The 16,050-nt window shown below is 40.5% G+C and overlaps 1 protein-coding gene across 1 annotated transcript in view; it reads right to left on the bottom strand.

The window, feature by feature from the left end:
* Positions 1 to 16,050, bottom strand: part of tgfbr3 (transforming growth factor, beta receptor III) — a 77,993-nt gene that overhangs the window by 17,674 nt on the left and 44,269 nt on the right. The window contains exons 5-10 of the mRNA XM_075484916.1: positions 10,749 to 10,932; positions 7,198 to 7,360; positions 6,704 to 6,851; positions 2,879 to 3,056; positions 2,513 to 2,787; positions 1,320 to 1,475 (exon numbers count right to left, since the gene is read on the bottom strand). Of these exons, the coding sequence (XP_075341031.1) occupies positions 1,320 to 1,475; positions 2,513 to 2,787; positions 2,879 to 3,056; positions 6,704 to 6,851; positions 7,198 to 7,360; positions 10,749 to 10,932 (1,104 nt within the window). The remainder of the gene's footprint in view (positions 1 to 1,319; positions 1,476 to 2,512; positions 2,788 to 2,878; positions 3,057 to 6,703; positions 6,852 to 7,197; positions 7,361 to 10,748; positions 10,933 to 16,050) is intronic.

Here is a 16,050-nt window from a genome sequence, read left to right as displayed (position 1 = left end):
AAAACAAGTGTTCACCATTAAATAAAACTTTAAAGAAGCATAGAGTCAAATAGAAATGCAATCTATCTATTGCAGTTTTACAAGAGGAATCTGTGTCCATTCTTCTTGAAAGCAAAAATTGAGCAGCTTAACAATCTGTGGTCATCTAGTCTGATTCTCCTCTTAATGACTTGTTACACATTTTCACTAGGAGACAGATCTGAAGTGCAGCATATGTCTCTCCAAAATTCCAAAATGGTACCCTGTACATATATGCAAGTCAAAAAAGTGTGCTTTTTTGTCTTTCTGTACTACGGTTTCAGGTTGCAGGTTCAGGTTTCTGGATGCAGTGGTGGGCTGTGTTGAGTAAAAATGGCTTTCCAAGATACTCCTCCGCCCATGTAGCTATACAGATGACATTAGCATGACCATTTCTGTAATTCTCTGAATCTTTTCAAAATATCAAGCAATGTAGATGTTGAAAGACTTAAGTTCTTGGCAATCTTGCAATGAAAATTATTTTTTGGAACTTGTTGATGGAGTCTGGCACAAATGTTGAGCCTTGACTCATCCTTTCTTGGAAAGACTAAGTCTTTGGTGGATGCTCCTTTTCTATCCAATCCTGACACCCTTACCTGTCACCAATAAATCTGCTGATTGTAGAATCTTAACAGAATTATGTTATTTGTATGAACTTTTCTCTATTTTCTGCCTCCCTCCCAAGTTTGTTTCAAGTGTGTTGCTGGCATCAAGTTTTACATTTGTTAATACAATGTAAACACAAGAAATTGGTCTTTGAAGACACTTTACACTTTTGGCACAGTTAAAGGTTCCAACAATTAAATGAAATACAGAGTCAAGTTTTTGTAGCATTTTCGAAAACTTTCCAAATTTTCTGAAAGTATGGCACATCTGTTTTTACTTGGAGAGCAGAAGGTAGTTGGTCTAGCTTGCTAACATCAGCAAAATGTTCGACTTATGTAATTGTGATGTCAGTGCAACTTCTTTTCTGAGAAGAACTTTCTCCTTTTTTTCAGAGAGTGAAAACGTTCAACTTTTACCAGTCAGAGAAAAAAAACCTAAGTAAGTAGAGGAGAGTAAAATTTAAAAATTGAAAGGAAATTATTGTAAGTATTAGAATAAAAAAAGTTTTTAAATTATTCTGATTTAACCTGTTAGGAATAGATGCAACATGTGTGTGTATGTTCTTCTCAAACTGGATATAACATTTGCATCCTTTTTCCATTCAAGCTCCATGCTTCTTGAGTCTGACACACCGAGCAGCTACTTTGCCATGGCGTTACATAAAATAAAATGTAATACCAGATATATATACTTACAATGTTGATATGGATAGCCATCGGGCTATTCGGCTTGGGATAAACGACAGTCTGACATCCCATCAGAGGAGTTTCCAGTGTGTAGTGAGTGTCATTGACTGTTGCTTTGCATTCTGGGTCCTGCAGCGTGAGGTTGGCGTGAGTAATGCCATTCTTCTGAGGAAACATCAAAACACGGGATGAAGTTAAAAAACTTTTTCTTTTATTAACTTATTTTCAGAGTTGTAAAGAGAAGAAGGGGGAAAACAATTTTTAAGCAGTTGTGTGTGAAACTTTTTGAGTTCTCAGGAATAAACAAATCCCACAAGGTGGTCCAGTTCCAACTTCTAATTACAGACCATGCCAGTTTCCATTCTGTGATGTGGGTTGACTGAGCTCTCCTCATGGTCAGACGCCACACATTTGGAACACTCCTGCTTGCCTCAACATCAACCCGTGTGGGGTCAGTTAACTACTTCTTTACATTTCCTTATTTCATTTTGGAAGAGCTGAAACTTGTTTTTACACTTTATGTAGATAGTAGAAGATGATAAAAATATGTTTAGCGGACAGCCAACAGAATTACTGTCTCCACATGGGACTGTTAGATTTGCTTATTTAGCCAGCTTCGTCACTTGCTAACTGTCATTGTAGTTACTCAGATCTGCAAATCACGCGATCTTTTAGAAAAAAATAATAATAATAATCAGAAAAAAGACATTCATTCCATTTTTTAAATTGGTCCAGAAACTATTCTCCACTGGGTGTCATTTTTGTTGTTTTCTGTTCTTTTCACAGTTTGTCTCATCGAGTCTGTCGCATGAGAAGAAATATGAGAACAAAATATCAAAATAGCAGTCTGATGAGACGTGGAACTATTTTCAAAAGTGCAAATTGAGTTATGATTTAAATCAGTCACACTGGTTCAAGTCTGGTGAGCAATAAAATCATTGTGTTTGCTCAGTTTTTCCATGAGTGGAACAAACGCGATCACATTACTGAGTGTTCATTAAGACAAAAGAAAGGAACTAAAAAGCAATACTTTTGTTATTTAGAGGTTTTTGTGTACATCATTTCAAAGAGCTGAAAAATCATATTTTAGAAAAGTCTCATTTCTAGTATTATACATTACAACTATGTGTGTTAAATGCTATTTTTAAATAATGCTTAGTTGCAGCTCTGCAAGGTCCTTGGCAGAAGTGCTGTCCACTTACTTGCAGGCTCCCTTTGTCGATGCTGACCACCATCCTCTTGTCCTCACACTGCACGCTGAGCCCAACACTGCCCATCTGCTCCACAGGTTCCCGATATGGCCAGAGCTGGTCGTCAAGGCTGGAGGGCGGAAAGGGCAGACCACCAGGTAAGTGTGGAGGGAAAGCAAAGGGAGGATCAGAAAGTCTCGTCGCACGTCCATCTTCTGGTTGAGGATTGAACTTGTGGAGGATGGACAGCTCAGGAGGCAGTTTGCTCTCCAGAGGATCCACAACATCTGGGGGCAACAAGGAGCATCATGAGGCTGATTTTGTAGGCAGGTAAACTGTTTAGGACTGTGTCTATGAAATCATATTTCTTCAGGTTACCTGGCTCTCTCAGTCGGATATTGAAGTGGTTTGCCACATTAGTGCTGGTGTAAGATGTGACTGGACTGTAGCCACGCTCCTGTGCCCAGCTGATCAAGGCTTGTGGTCCTGATGGCAAGCGCTGTTTGGGCGATTTTTCCACTGTCATCTGTGAGCTCAAACTCACTGTATCAGAGGCCTGTAGAAAAATACCAATTTTAAGTCAGTTCCTTTAAGATCAACAGACACAAAACACGTCATTCAGTGTTCAGGCATTATCACACATATTCTTCAAGTACAGTCCTGTACTTATTCTGTGTCAAGAGTGAATCATGTGAATGAGTGTGAGGTAATGGGCGTGTCGCAGCTCGATCAATGCTGAGAAACCAACATGTCCGTTTGCTCCGTGTCCTGCCCTGCTGCTCCCTCTGTGAGCGTGGAATCATTTTTTCTCACAGTCATTTCCCACACAGCCGAGTCTCTTGAGCAATACAGAAGAGAACATGGTTTTTGACACAAGTGAGATCTCTGTTTTATGAGGACATCATATTACTAGCATAGCTGAAGATATGCCAAACACTGATTGCACAAGTGCAGCATCCTGTGTGCCCTTATTGTCAAGTAAAAGTCAAAATCAGCAGTTTGGTACCATAAGGAACTTTTCTTCTTAGAAAACAGCGTGACCAGCTGTTTGTAGCTGTTCTTGTTTACACAAAACCAACACAAAATATAAAGTGTGCAAACTAATAAACACCAGTGTGACACTCATAGGTGGCCGTTTTACATAAACACAGATTATGTAAATTACTTAAATATCTGCACTATAAACCAGTTAGTTTTTTTTAACCATACATCTCAGAAGACTTTGCCCCAGTTTCTTTCAGTTCTGGTTCCAATCAATAGTTTATTTCCATTTATTTATTTATTCTTTAACAACAGCATGGCTCTTAAGCCCGATTTTGGGTTCCATTGAATCCTTAAATGAATATAATGATTTCTTCTTTTGCCTTCCACATCTGCACCAAGTTTCATGAAATTTGGCAAAGTTTTTATTTATTTTTTTTATTTTATTTTGCTTGTTGACAGACAAAAAAGATCATATTCCTCCAGGTGTAGCTTCCCCTTACCGGCTTCCTGTTAAACCCCAAACAGAATTTAAAACTGTTCTCCTCAAATATAAGCTCCTAATAGCCAAGCTCCATAGTTTCATATTTTCCCAACAGCCCTCGGCTCTCACGCTGCAGGTTTACTTGTGGTTCCTAGAGTTTCTAAAAGTAGAATGGAAGGCAGAACCTTTAGTTATCAGGCCCCTCTTATTTGGAACCAGCTGCCAGTTTGAGTTCCAGAGGCAGACACCCTCTGCAATTTTAAGATTAGGCTTAAAACTTTCCTTTTTGATAAAGCTTATAGTTAGATATGACTTGAAACATCCAACAGTTAAGCTGCAATAGGCATAAACTGATGATAAACATCCCATGATGTGTTTAGCACTTTTCCTCATGCTGATCTTTTTCAATCCATGTATATAAGTGACATTATTTTGGTCATTAAATTGGGTTTCTCTTTCCTCTTTCTCAGCAGATATCTCTGGCCTGGTGTTATGATGCTTGTTGACCCCTCTTTCCTGTCCTCTCAAACTTTGAGGTAAATGGCTGCCTTTCTCTAAAAAGAAAGCCTTCTTCTCCACTATCACCTCATGTATCCTCCGGACATGGGATTGTATTGAAAAGAAGATTTTGATGAGATCCGTTGGTTTTGTTAGCGAGAACAGCTTTTTATAAATGGACATTATATGAAATGGACTATAATTGGATTGAGTTGGAATGAATCTATGAAGTGCTTTGTGGTGACAATGAACTGGCAAGCAACAAATTCTACGGAATTTAACTGTATTGAAAAATGGACACAAAGGTAAAGCATACCTCCACCTCAGCAGAGGAATCAGAACCAATTACAATGGGTATTCAGTAATGAACCAAACTATTGGAAAACTGTAAATATTTGATTTGCTCGTGGCACAAAGGTAAAAGTCAAGGGATCATCTGCATCTGTCAGTCAGATCAACAAAATGCTACATGTAGATCTTGTCAGTGAACTGAAAAAAACCATGTTGGTTTTCACTTCTTCACACTGGAACATGCCCATAACTGCAAACATTTTTACTCTGGCAACAAATGAAAACCTTGAGAGAATCCAGGTTAACACATGAAAGCCTGAGCAATTCATTCAGGCTGTTTATTCATCAGTTGATGAGACATTTTAGTCTTGGTGTCAGAGTCGGACAAATAGAAGAGCCAACATTTCCATCCACTGAGCCATACTTTCAGTGTGACTAAATTACTTTCTATCATTCGTCAGAATGACTCATGAATGATCAAAATACTAATTGAAAAACACCTTTATGACAAATACATAACTTAAAATGTGATCAACGGGGTAGCTGCAGCCCTCATGCAATTTTCCAATCTTTTGCATAACGTGCTAAATATAAATCTGACAATTAATCACAATTCCAACAAAGTCTCCTGTAGTGTTATGCTAAGATGTAAAAAAAATTAGTTGGGCAAATCATGGAATGCCATCCATTTGTGTTTATATTGATATTAAGCAGGCGCCCCATGTACAGAGGCTACAGTCCTCGCTGCAGCTGGCCCTGGTTCGAGTCCCACATCGGACGGCCCTTTGCTGCATGTCATTCCCCCTCTCTCTGCCCCCTGCTTCCTGTCTCTCTTCAATTGTCCTGTCCAATAAAAAAGGCATAAAAGCTAAAAAAAAAAGCGATTTTTGTTTTTCCATGATTAAACACTATGAAAACTTAGCTGTGGAAAAATGGCCCCAAAATGTTACCGATTGAAACTAAGTTTCACAGGGTTTGACTAGGAATTACATGCAGACAGCTGACAGGCAGCAATCAGGCAGCTGTACAAACACATGGCACCTGTGAAAAGTGCTTTGTCATGGCTGCAGAAACACAGTAACAATATCTATGTTACACAGCAAGGAAGCATGGAACCCCTGCACACCTCCACTGAAATTAGTACAGGACTAAAATAGCCTTGAGGTACAGAAGCAAACTGATGGGCAATCAAGTAATCACAGTTCCCAAACAAATTAAACATTTTGAAGAGAAATACTGATGAGCTCCTTTAGTTTAACAAGAAAAGGTATAGAATTCCAACCCTGGAGCAAATATGGTGGTTGGACAATTGCGAATTTGACCAGAACGTGATTAACAGTTAAACTCTTCTTAGGAGTTTGTATAGGTGTCATATTCTTAAGGTCCCTAAGGGTTCTGAAAGGCTTAATTAAAAGATTTCATTTCAAAAGTACAAACTTATGGTCACCGCTGACATGTAACAAATCATATTTTTAGGTTAAAGTTACTCTGATATATTGCAGTAATCAGTTGAGTTTGTCTGATCCCTGCCGCTTACAACTTAAGAAATGGCCTGAATCCAGCTCTACTCATAATTCATATTATAACTTATGAAAAACAACTCCGATTCTGTACAGCTCTAGTACTGCAGCAGTCTTGGCTCTGAAAATATGTAATGTCCCCATCTGGCTCTGTGAAAACGATGGGCAATCCCTGGAGCCATCATCGTGAAACATCACAGTTCCTCTAAACATGTTATCCCCACCCTGTTGTGCAATGTGGACAAGGTGCCAATTCAACACACGTCTTGGTGTGACAAATTCTTTGTCCACTGGTGCATGGGGTGGAGATTTCTGTTTATGACATGACTGCTGAGGCACTGTGATATGTAATGATACTCAATAAAATCTCCTCTGAAGCTTCTGAACCAAAAAAAAGAGTCGATTTTTATTCTCATGATGCCAGCTTACCACAACATCCAGGTTCCCATTGATATTGTGGGTTTTGACAACCCAGTTCACGGGCTTGGCACATTTAAGCAGCAAGACTACATCACGAAAGACCAGGTCATCATCCTTCAGAGGCCGTAGATCCACAATGACATCCACCTGGAAAGCACTGCAGAAAGAACATGGTGTTATCATGGCTTATTTGTCTGGCCAACTAATTAAAGCTGGATGCATTCCCAGAAAAATAAGTAGACATATGCACTACAGACGAGATAGGACCAAAGTGAGCTACACCACAGTACAGTGTACAGAACCACATGGCAATCTGTGGCAACTTGGTCTTAAAGTGCGTGTTTTGAAATGTCTTCCCCAGAAGAACACCACCAAGTGAACAGTATAACCCCTCAGCCTTCATGTTTGTTCATATCCCAAAAAAAACCTCACAGAAATCAGTGAAAGCATCCTGCCCTCAAAATAAACTATGACAACATGTATTCTTGGCTTCGGCTGCTCACCTGCTGGAGTTAGGGGCTTGGAGTTCAATGACATGGACTTCTCTGCCTTTCTCGGGCACAGACAAGACACACCCTTTTGATGTCTGCGGCTCGTCATAGCTGCCCAGGTAGTTCAAAGACAGGAACTTGGTGTCAATCTTGCAGGTGTCAGAAAACACTGGATCTGGAAGCAGAGAGATGTTTGTGTTACTGCTTAGTGGATCTGGAAGGTTATTCTTACCCAGTAAAGGAGAAATACAGCGTATTGTTACTTTTCTACCCATGTGAGGTTAAAGCCAGAGGTCAGCTACAGAACAGTACACCCTGCTTCGAAAAGTAATTGAATGTGCTGTGCTGCTCATAGATACTTGTGTAGGCTGACGGTTTTCTTGGACTGAGCTGATGCAACTGAACATTTTCCTCATAACCCTGAAGCTGGTATTCCCATTGTTCCAAACTAAATGCAGCACTATAAAGCATATGGCCTTCCAAATGTCAAGAGGTTGAATGTGCTCTGATTGGCATGCCCTGTGTACCAATCAACAGGGATATTTATCTTTTGATTTTATGTTAGCAAGGAAAACAACCACAATTTCTTGCAGACTAAAGTACAAATCCTCCTCCATGTATTTTTTTTCTCCCACTCAAAAAAAACAATTTACTCGAAAAGCTACGTTCCTTTTCAACAAAGGACAGATGCTTCCTTATTTGGCAAACAGAACTTTAGACAAAAGTATAACGAAAGGTTGGCACCTTCCGCTCCCAAACTCTTGCCATTTTAAAGAGCAACCTTGGAGAGACATTGTGTATTAGCCCAGTTAGGAAGCCAAGTGAGAGTCCGTCCATCTTCATCAAATACCACTGAGGATGTAAAGGACTGGAAATCTACAGCTCTTTATTTGAAGTAAACATCAAGGCACTCTGGGGTTTTGCCAAACCACAGCCCCTAATGACAAAAACCGAGTGCTTGAAGGCTGAGCAACCACTCTGCTCCCCACAGACTCACAACACGAAGAAAGGACTTGCTTATCACCAGCTGTATTGGAGCCATGATTCTCTGTGGGCACAAGCTTTGCTTTATTTGTGTAGAGTGAAAGATTGGAACTAAAAACAAGATAACCCGTCTGGGAGTTGATGAACTGAAAAATTCGATCTGCTGTCTGTACACTACTTCAGGCACCGCCTTTCCTAAGAATCCTCCAGTGCTTTTTCAATTCAAATATTCTCTTCCAATTTACAGGAAAAAAAAAATCTATTTTTGCTTTCCACTTTTTTCCTATCCCTATGCCTCCAACAAGGAGCACATCACTGAATTTGGATCGAATGGTAAAATTATGTGTTTGTTTCGTAGCACTGTGAGATTAATGTTGGTTATTTAGCATTCTGGCTTAATATTTCAGTTTCTCAATTCTAGCATTATTCATACCTCATCTATATATCATAGCAAATTAGCGCATGTAAAAAGACTAAACCATTTCTTCATCTGTTGATCATGGGGAGGAGTCCAGGGGTCATGGATGGTGGAGCTGGAGCGCATCTTAACTGGCATCGGGCCCTTTTACCAGGTTATGAGTCCATTACAGTGACTGCAGACTAATGGGCAGTCTTCATATTGCTTGCTTTGTTTGACAAAGACTCAAAGGTAAATACAAAGTAGACATCTACTGCTCTATTCATTCTATATTGAAAATGGAAGAAAAAGAAGACCTCTGAAGTAAGTGGAATCATATCCATCATGCATTTAAAAGTTGTTGCAATATTACCAAATACTATCAATCGGCCTCATGCAAGAACCGTTCGTAAGCACAGATTTGTTCTTAAATCGGCCGTACGAGTGATTTAAGAGAATTTGCGCATTCACCAATCTTTTCGTATTTTACGTTTTCTGTCAGGTACGAACAGAATTTACGAGTGATCCAGACCTGTCGTAGGAGTTTCGTAAAATAGTCCGCTGTTATTCAAATCAAGTTTGCTTGACTAATGGATTTTATATTTAATTACTTTGAAGAAAACATAAATGAATATACATTATACCCCATAATTATGCTGACATTATTCTGTTTGACTTAAATTGTGCACTAATTGAAGGTTCATTTGAATCTGTATATAACAAGGTCAATGGGAAGTGTAACCAGCGGCTGTCTTGCTACTTTTGGACACGTTAGTGCGTCAGGCTCTTGGAAGAGACCGTGTGGAGACAGACGAATGGCTGACATCGCGATTAAGATTCCCGAGGACTGTGCTGCTACAAATATGCAGCTTGCTAGAGCCACAACTCCAGAGAAAAACACACCGATCAAACCCAATTCCACCACATGTCCAGGTCCTCACCACCCTTGGATTTTTGGCCACTGGAACCTTTCAGAGCGAGATTGGAGACAGATCGGATGTGTCCCAGTCCTCTGTGAGTCGTGCGCTCCCCTTGCTCATCAAAGCTCTCATCAGTTTATCACCCATGGTACATCAAATTCCCATATACCGCTGTCCAATAGGTACAAATTAAGAGGGACTTTCATCCCGTGGCTGGACTGCCAAACATAATCGGAGCAATGCACACATATACGCATCGAAACACCCGTGCTGTCGTGGAGCGCACTGAGCTGAAGGCCAGGTGGGTGTGTCTCGATACCTCGTTCATGGCGCAATATTGCCATGAATGAGGGTCTCCACCTGAACCAGCCCAGGCAGACCAGAAGGTGTGGTGCCAGAAGACCCCCTTCATGGACCACCCCATCAAAGTGCCATCATGATGAGGCAACGACTGATTGCACGGCTTTAGTTGCAGTCATCGATCGCCTGCCCATGGCGAGACGTTTTTTTTAAGCCATTTTCATATCAAACCATTCATTTTTTTATTTCGGTGACATGGTATTAACAGACTCGTAATTGCTTTCCCTTTCTTTGCTTTAGCAGGTCCCGTAATTCCACTGCTGACACTGCTAAAAATGACAGATTTTCCTTTTTGGATCTCTGAAAGCAGAACTTCAATCTCAGAGCCTGTAAAGTTGTTCTTTTTGCGCCTTGATGCCGTTCTCATGACTCAACACTTCCTGGCACAGGAGCGAGGAAGCACAGCCTTATATGGTATTATTTAGGGCGTGGAGTATGCAAATCTACTATCCTCGTGCACGTGAACTTAGATACGCATGAGTGGGATTCATCATTTACACAGGTCGTTTACACACTTTTTCCGAAGTTAAGAGCGCTTGTTGAATCTGACGTGGCGTGTTCGTACAAGACCTTTTTACGAAAAAAGTGAGAGAAATTTAGAATAAAAATACGAAAATGTTCTTGCATGAGGCCCATTGTTCTTCCGGGGTCTAATAACTCTTGTAACTCTTATGACGGTAGGCAGCCAAAACTCAGAAATACCACAGGGAAGCAATCAGATAGTGTAGAGGGGTGTGTTTCTATTGAGGGAAGACAGTTCTTTTCTAAGAGCACGCAAACCTCTAGGCTGGGCGAATGCACAAAAAGCTAAACAAAGTTCTGAAAGTTAAAGGGGAATGGGGTGGAGGAGCCGCCTTGGGGCCTGCAGCTATGTTTGGAAATTTTGTAAATCTGGTGCACACCTTCTCCAACTTTGATGTAGATGGCTTGAGTCATCATAAACTCAGAGAAAGAGGTGACTGCCCCGTACTTCTTCTGGGCCCACTTGAAGAGGTGCTCATTGCCGTGGGGAAGGATCTCCTCCCGGGTCTGGGTGAAGAGGGAGAAGTTTCCCTGCTTAAAGTAGATCTTTGAGCCAAGTGATACCTAGAGGAGGCGAAAAACACAGGAATGTTAAGAGAAAAAAGGAACTGCTGGATAAGCTTCTACCACTTTTATCACAACGTGTTGTTTTCAGTTTGTTCAGGTGGACAATTGACAAACATCCATTATAGTAAAGTTATCTTAAAAAAAAGCACAAACATTCAAATGATGGATTGCAATGGTCTTCTATAACTATAACCATCAAAATCTCACATAAAAATCCTTTGTTGATGATAATACACATACAGCTTAATTCAATGCTGCTCATCTTCATTTAATCATAAAAATCTGAGACTGAGAAATGAAAAACCTGCTGGGCGGCCTTTCCAACACTAATGCAGCTCTTTAAACATTGGTGAAACACATAATTCACTAAATCCCAGCCGTTATTGCAAAGCTTCCAAAAATATGCTCTGCAGTTTATTACACGTTCCTCTACACATTGAGGTGTCTTGTTTCTGCTGTTTATACGGAGTACCGCATAGAAGTGTGTCATCACTAATGTAAAGGGCTGTTTCAAAAATACCCACAAGAAGTGACAGGGAAGGCAAAAATTCTTTTTTTCTCATGTGTTACATCTGCCACATTCAGGAGTCACTTTGTTGAGCTCTAACTGTGTTCTTCATTTCAGAGATAAATATTCACATGTGTTGAAAGTCGGCCCAACAACCAAATGAGTCCAGGCACATGGTGTAGTCAGCCCACCTAATTTTATTTCCATGCATGTTTATCTTTCTTCCAAGGTATCCATTCTGTATGGACAAGATGAGACAGTGCTGGCAGGCCCAATCAAAACATTATATCCATTTAAATCCAAGAGCAATTCGTAAAAACCACTTCTTTCTGACGATGTTATGAAGTTGCCCCTGAATTGTAATCATGCTTTTATAACAACTGACTGATAACCCTCAGGGGTGTTTAATTTTTAAAGACATAACTTTTCAAATCCTCATGCTCAACATCTGTCTGACCTCTGGACGCTCCTCTCCATGTTCCTGGCATTGTCACCAAAGGCAGTAAATACTGCAGACAGACTCTGTCGAAGAATTCAGGTTGACTTTATTTTTAGTGTGTTTACTACAGCAACAAGTTACACAGAGAAAGATGGTAAGAGGAAAGGGGTGGTGCCCTGAGTGAAGTCGAGGAGGAAGGGCTGGTTTTTTCTTCGCTCTTCTTGCCAAGCTCAGCAGAGTTTATCAGTTTAATTGCGGGAATACGACCGTAATTAGTCGCAAAGAATTAGAGGGGAAAGCCTGAAAGCCAAATTAGCTCCAGGCCTTCCAGAGCACTGAAAACCTCAGGAATTTGAAACAGGGAAACAAGGGACCCACTCGGGGCTTTAACAAACTCTCAGTTTTTGCCCAGCTGACAGACCAAAAAGTGCTGAAGCCAAAAAGTGATTTCTGTCATTGGCCTGAATAGAATATATAAACATAAGCTCATTATATTGCATAGTGTGCTTATTTACATAAGCGAGTGAGTCAGTGGTGAAGTTTTACTTTTGTTGCTTAGGCCTTATTAAAGTCAAACTGCTGCATTTATAGAACACATGGATTAATGTTTGCCTCCTGACCAACATGCAATCACAGTGACGCTCTCTTGTGTGCAGTGTTCTTCTGAAGCAGCCAACTGCCAACTAAAGCATAACTTCACAATATGAAAATGGAGCTCATCGCTTAACAAGCAATCTATTGCTATTACGGCCATTTTCTGTCTTGAATTGATTTTCTTCAAATGAAGACACATAGTGTGTACCGAGGCTAAAACACATGGAAACTCAACATCACTTCAACATCACATCAACTTGTGAGGGATTTCTCAGACCTCCTTCGAGAAGTTAGCCACATATAAGTTTTGTCCGATATACTGTAATTCCTTTTCTGTTAGATTTTAAACAAACAACTCCATCCAAGAACTTGGAGCACCTGCATTTCTTTTGGATTTTGCCGTAAGACACAGAGACATGGTGGAGCTTTAGAGAAAATGGAAATGTGATAAAAGCACATCTGCCAGTGCGTGATCCAAAACCTTTAGCTGTATATTTCCTGCCCTTTCTGCTCATAACAATCAACATATTATGGCCACATGTTCAACAAAAAGGAGAAGAGCCCGCCAAATGTTTGAGATTAATTATCATAGTGCTGGAATTCTCAACCAAGCAACACCCTCAGTCTGGGAAATGGCATTAAGCTGTTTAAAAATAAGAGGTGTTGTAAACAGAGGAGCGTGATGGAATGTGCAGAAGCAGCTGATAGATAAAATAAGCATGCAGTCACTCTCTGGTGATATTAATGTGATAAATGCTTATGTGGCTGATATGATCTTCTTATTCTTCATGAGATATGGGGAGCTAATGACGCCGCTTGCGGCAGATGTGTTTCTGTGAACTGGTGGGGGCCTGTTGTGGAGTAAACAATACCATATGTCTCAGCACCACTCTGGAGCGTTCCTCTGCCATCCCAGTCTCTGAATAAATTTTTTTTTAAAAACAGTAGTGACTACCCATGGTTTCCATTATGAGTTACAGTGACTAGGGTGCTCGTGTGAGACTCCAACTACAAGCCTTCCACCAACGAAAGCAACAAACGAGCAAAAAGGCAAAGCTTGGCAAACAAACAATGGGCAACACACAAGCCAACAGCAAAAATGTTGTTCCACTAAGAGACATAAAACATTTCCTCCAGATCAAGCGGAGATTCAAGACAGCCCTCCTCACCAAACCACCCAAAAGAAATATAAACATTTGGCCACAAAGTCAACACAGCACACTCTGCACATGAGCCTCACTTTAAATCCCGGTGTCCCTTAGTAAAATTAAATTTGGCCGTCATTCAGTGTTCATATTTCATGTCATTTTATACTCGCGCTGATTCCAGACTGACAATAAGTACTGCAGAGAGCATGTTTTACAACAAAAGTCTGGATTTTGGCATTTTAAAAACCGGCAAGATCCAGTGGCCAACAGCAACAGTATGCTCATCGTCTATGAAGCTTTTCCAGGCAGCCCATCTGTGTCGTCAGAGCCCAGAGCAGTGGGACCAGGAAACGAAAACTGGCAGGACTGATTCAGAGTTCTATTAGCCCCAGGAAACAGCCTATACAGTGGATATACAGGGTAATGGAGGTCTGGCACTGGGTTTCTGTGTCAAGTGTTAAGCCCGATATCAGCTCTTCAACTCCATTATACCCAGGAAAAAAACTCCAGGTTAGGCGGTATTCACACCAACATGATGCTTCAACACTTGATGGTAGGCTGCCCTGACGTTTGGAATTGTACCGACAATCGGTCAGGAGATCAGATTTCTGATTAGCTAAGCCAAACAAGTCGCTTTAAAAAGTTGAACTGCTCTCACTTTCCACTGCAAGCCAAGCCAGCAGCGGATGCAAGAGAAAGAATTTAATTTGACAACGAACCACATTAGCCCATACCAAAGCCGTATATGCCTACAATGCATACATATGAATCCTGCCTTATGGCACTCTGTTAATGTCACAGTTCGCTCATGCAATGACCAACAGGAGTCATAGGATACATTGCCATGTAGTTTAAGCTACCTTTAAAAAAGGTACTTATTTCAAACACAAAGTTTTAACATTAAAAAGGTCAGGGAGAAACATTATCTTCAACAAACTTTGCTAATGTAGCAATAACTTATTTAGCAAACTTACAGCTGTTAAATCTGAAAAAACAGGTCGTCATTTCAGCACGCAAAAACCAGAGCTTTTTTGAGAGAAAGGTTTATGAATTGTTGGGGGTAAATTTGGCCCCCATGTGCATATGCCATGCAGGAACAGGAAGCTTAATGAATATAACAAAGAAGCACAGGGCATTTCAGTTTCAGTTGCACTGCGGTGATGAAAGGAATTCATTCAAATCCATAGTGATTGTTCAGTCAGTGCTCAGTTTAGTCCAGTGCTGTGGAGTCTTTCAGTTCTGTGGCATTTCAAGGACATGTCACTGTGGAAAGAACCTGAGAAGAGGAGCAGTGTCTGGCACTCTTCTGGGTTATGTCAATGCAAACAACTCAGCCTGGTAAATAAGATACCAACAGCTTGCTCTGCCAGAGGGCTCAGTGCTGTCACTCAAGCTCCAAATACTTAACACCTCATTCAGAAGGGGCCTGCAGTCGATAAAAACCATTAGCTCACTTTTGTCCGACAGCAGGGGCCTCCCTCTCAACTGTTTAGATTTTCCACTTAAAGAAGCGCTATTGTGTGTCTGACAAATATCACACCGAAAGGTCATAAGAGAAAGCTGACACTTCAGTTTTGACCCAGAAAATATGCTTTAGCTCCAGTCAGAGGACGAGCCGAGCATGTGTTGCTACTGCAAACTTACCTGGAGATGCACATTCCTCTGACAGAGAAATGTGTTACCATTCAAAAGGTAAATTCAGAGAATTCTCTTTTTCATTTGAGATTAAGCAGGAGTGAAAACTGCCCATTGAACACACAGTCACAGCTCTGCCTGGACTGCAGGTTTTAATGATGGTTTTCAGCTGCTTTCTGTCTGCCACTACTGACAAGTGGAGACATTTACTGCGATGCTGACCTGCTGGCCTCTACAGAGACACCCATCCCACTGGCCACACATGTTCACAACAATGGAAAAACCAAAGTGGGTCAAATGTACATCCATCAGCATGAAATGCATTTGTTTCTTTCAACAGGAGAATTTTTCCATTACTGAGAGGAGTCATATTCAAAATGAGAACTTGTGACTCAGGCTTGAAGTTATCATGCAGCGTTTCTTTTTTTTTTTTAAACCTTTGATCATAATCAAGCATAAGACTTGTATAAAAAAGAATTCTTGGTTTCATTTCAGCTCACATAAGACTTTCACAATCTCTTCAAAGTTTAAAAGAGCAACTTCTTTTGTCACTTTCTAAAAGGATTGTCTTAAAGAAAACATTATTTTATGAACATGTTCATTAAACTGAAAAACATCCTATACAAACACTTTATTGTACAGGAAGCCCTTTGATGAGGAGGTGAATATTGATGATCATCAATATTACTGAGTGACGAAAGTCACTGTAACGCAACCGGAAGGTAGTTTCATAGGGTCTAGGGGAGGCATACTAATACTCTGCTCTGGGACATACCGTTCTTTAAAATAAA

The sequence above is a fragment of the Odontesthes bonariensis genome, chromosome 15, assembly GCF_027942865.1.
Source record: "Odontesthes bonariensis isolate fOdoBon6 chromosome 15, fOdoBon6.hap1, whole genome shotgun sequence".
Lineage (NCBI taxonomy): Eukaryota > Metazoa > Chordata > Actinopteri > Atheriniformes > Atherinopsidae > Odontesthes > Odontesthes bonariensis.
Note: the sequence above shows the minus strand (reverse complement) of the source record. Positions and strands in the feature narration are given on the sequence as shown.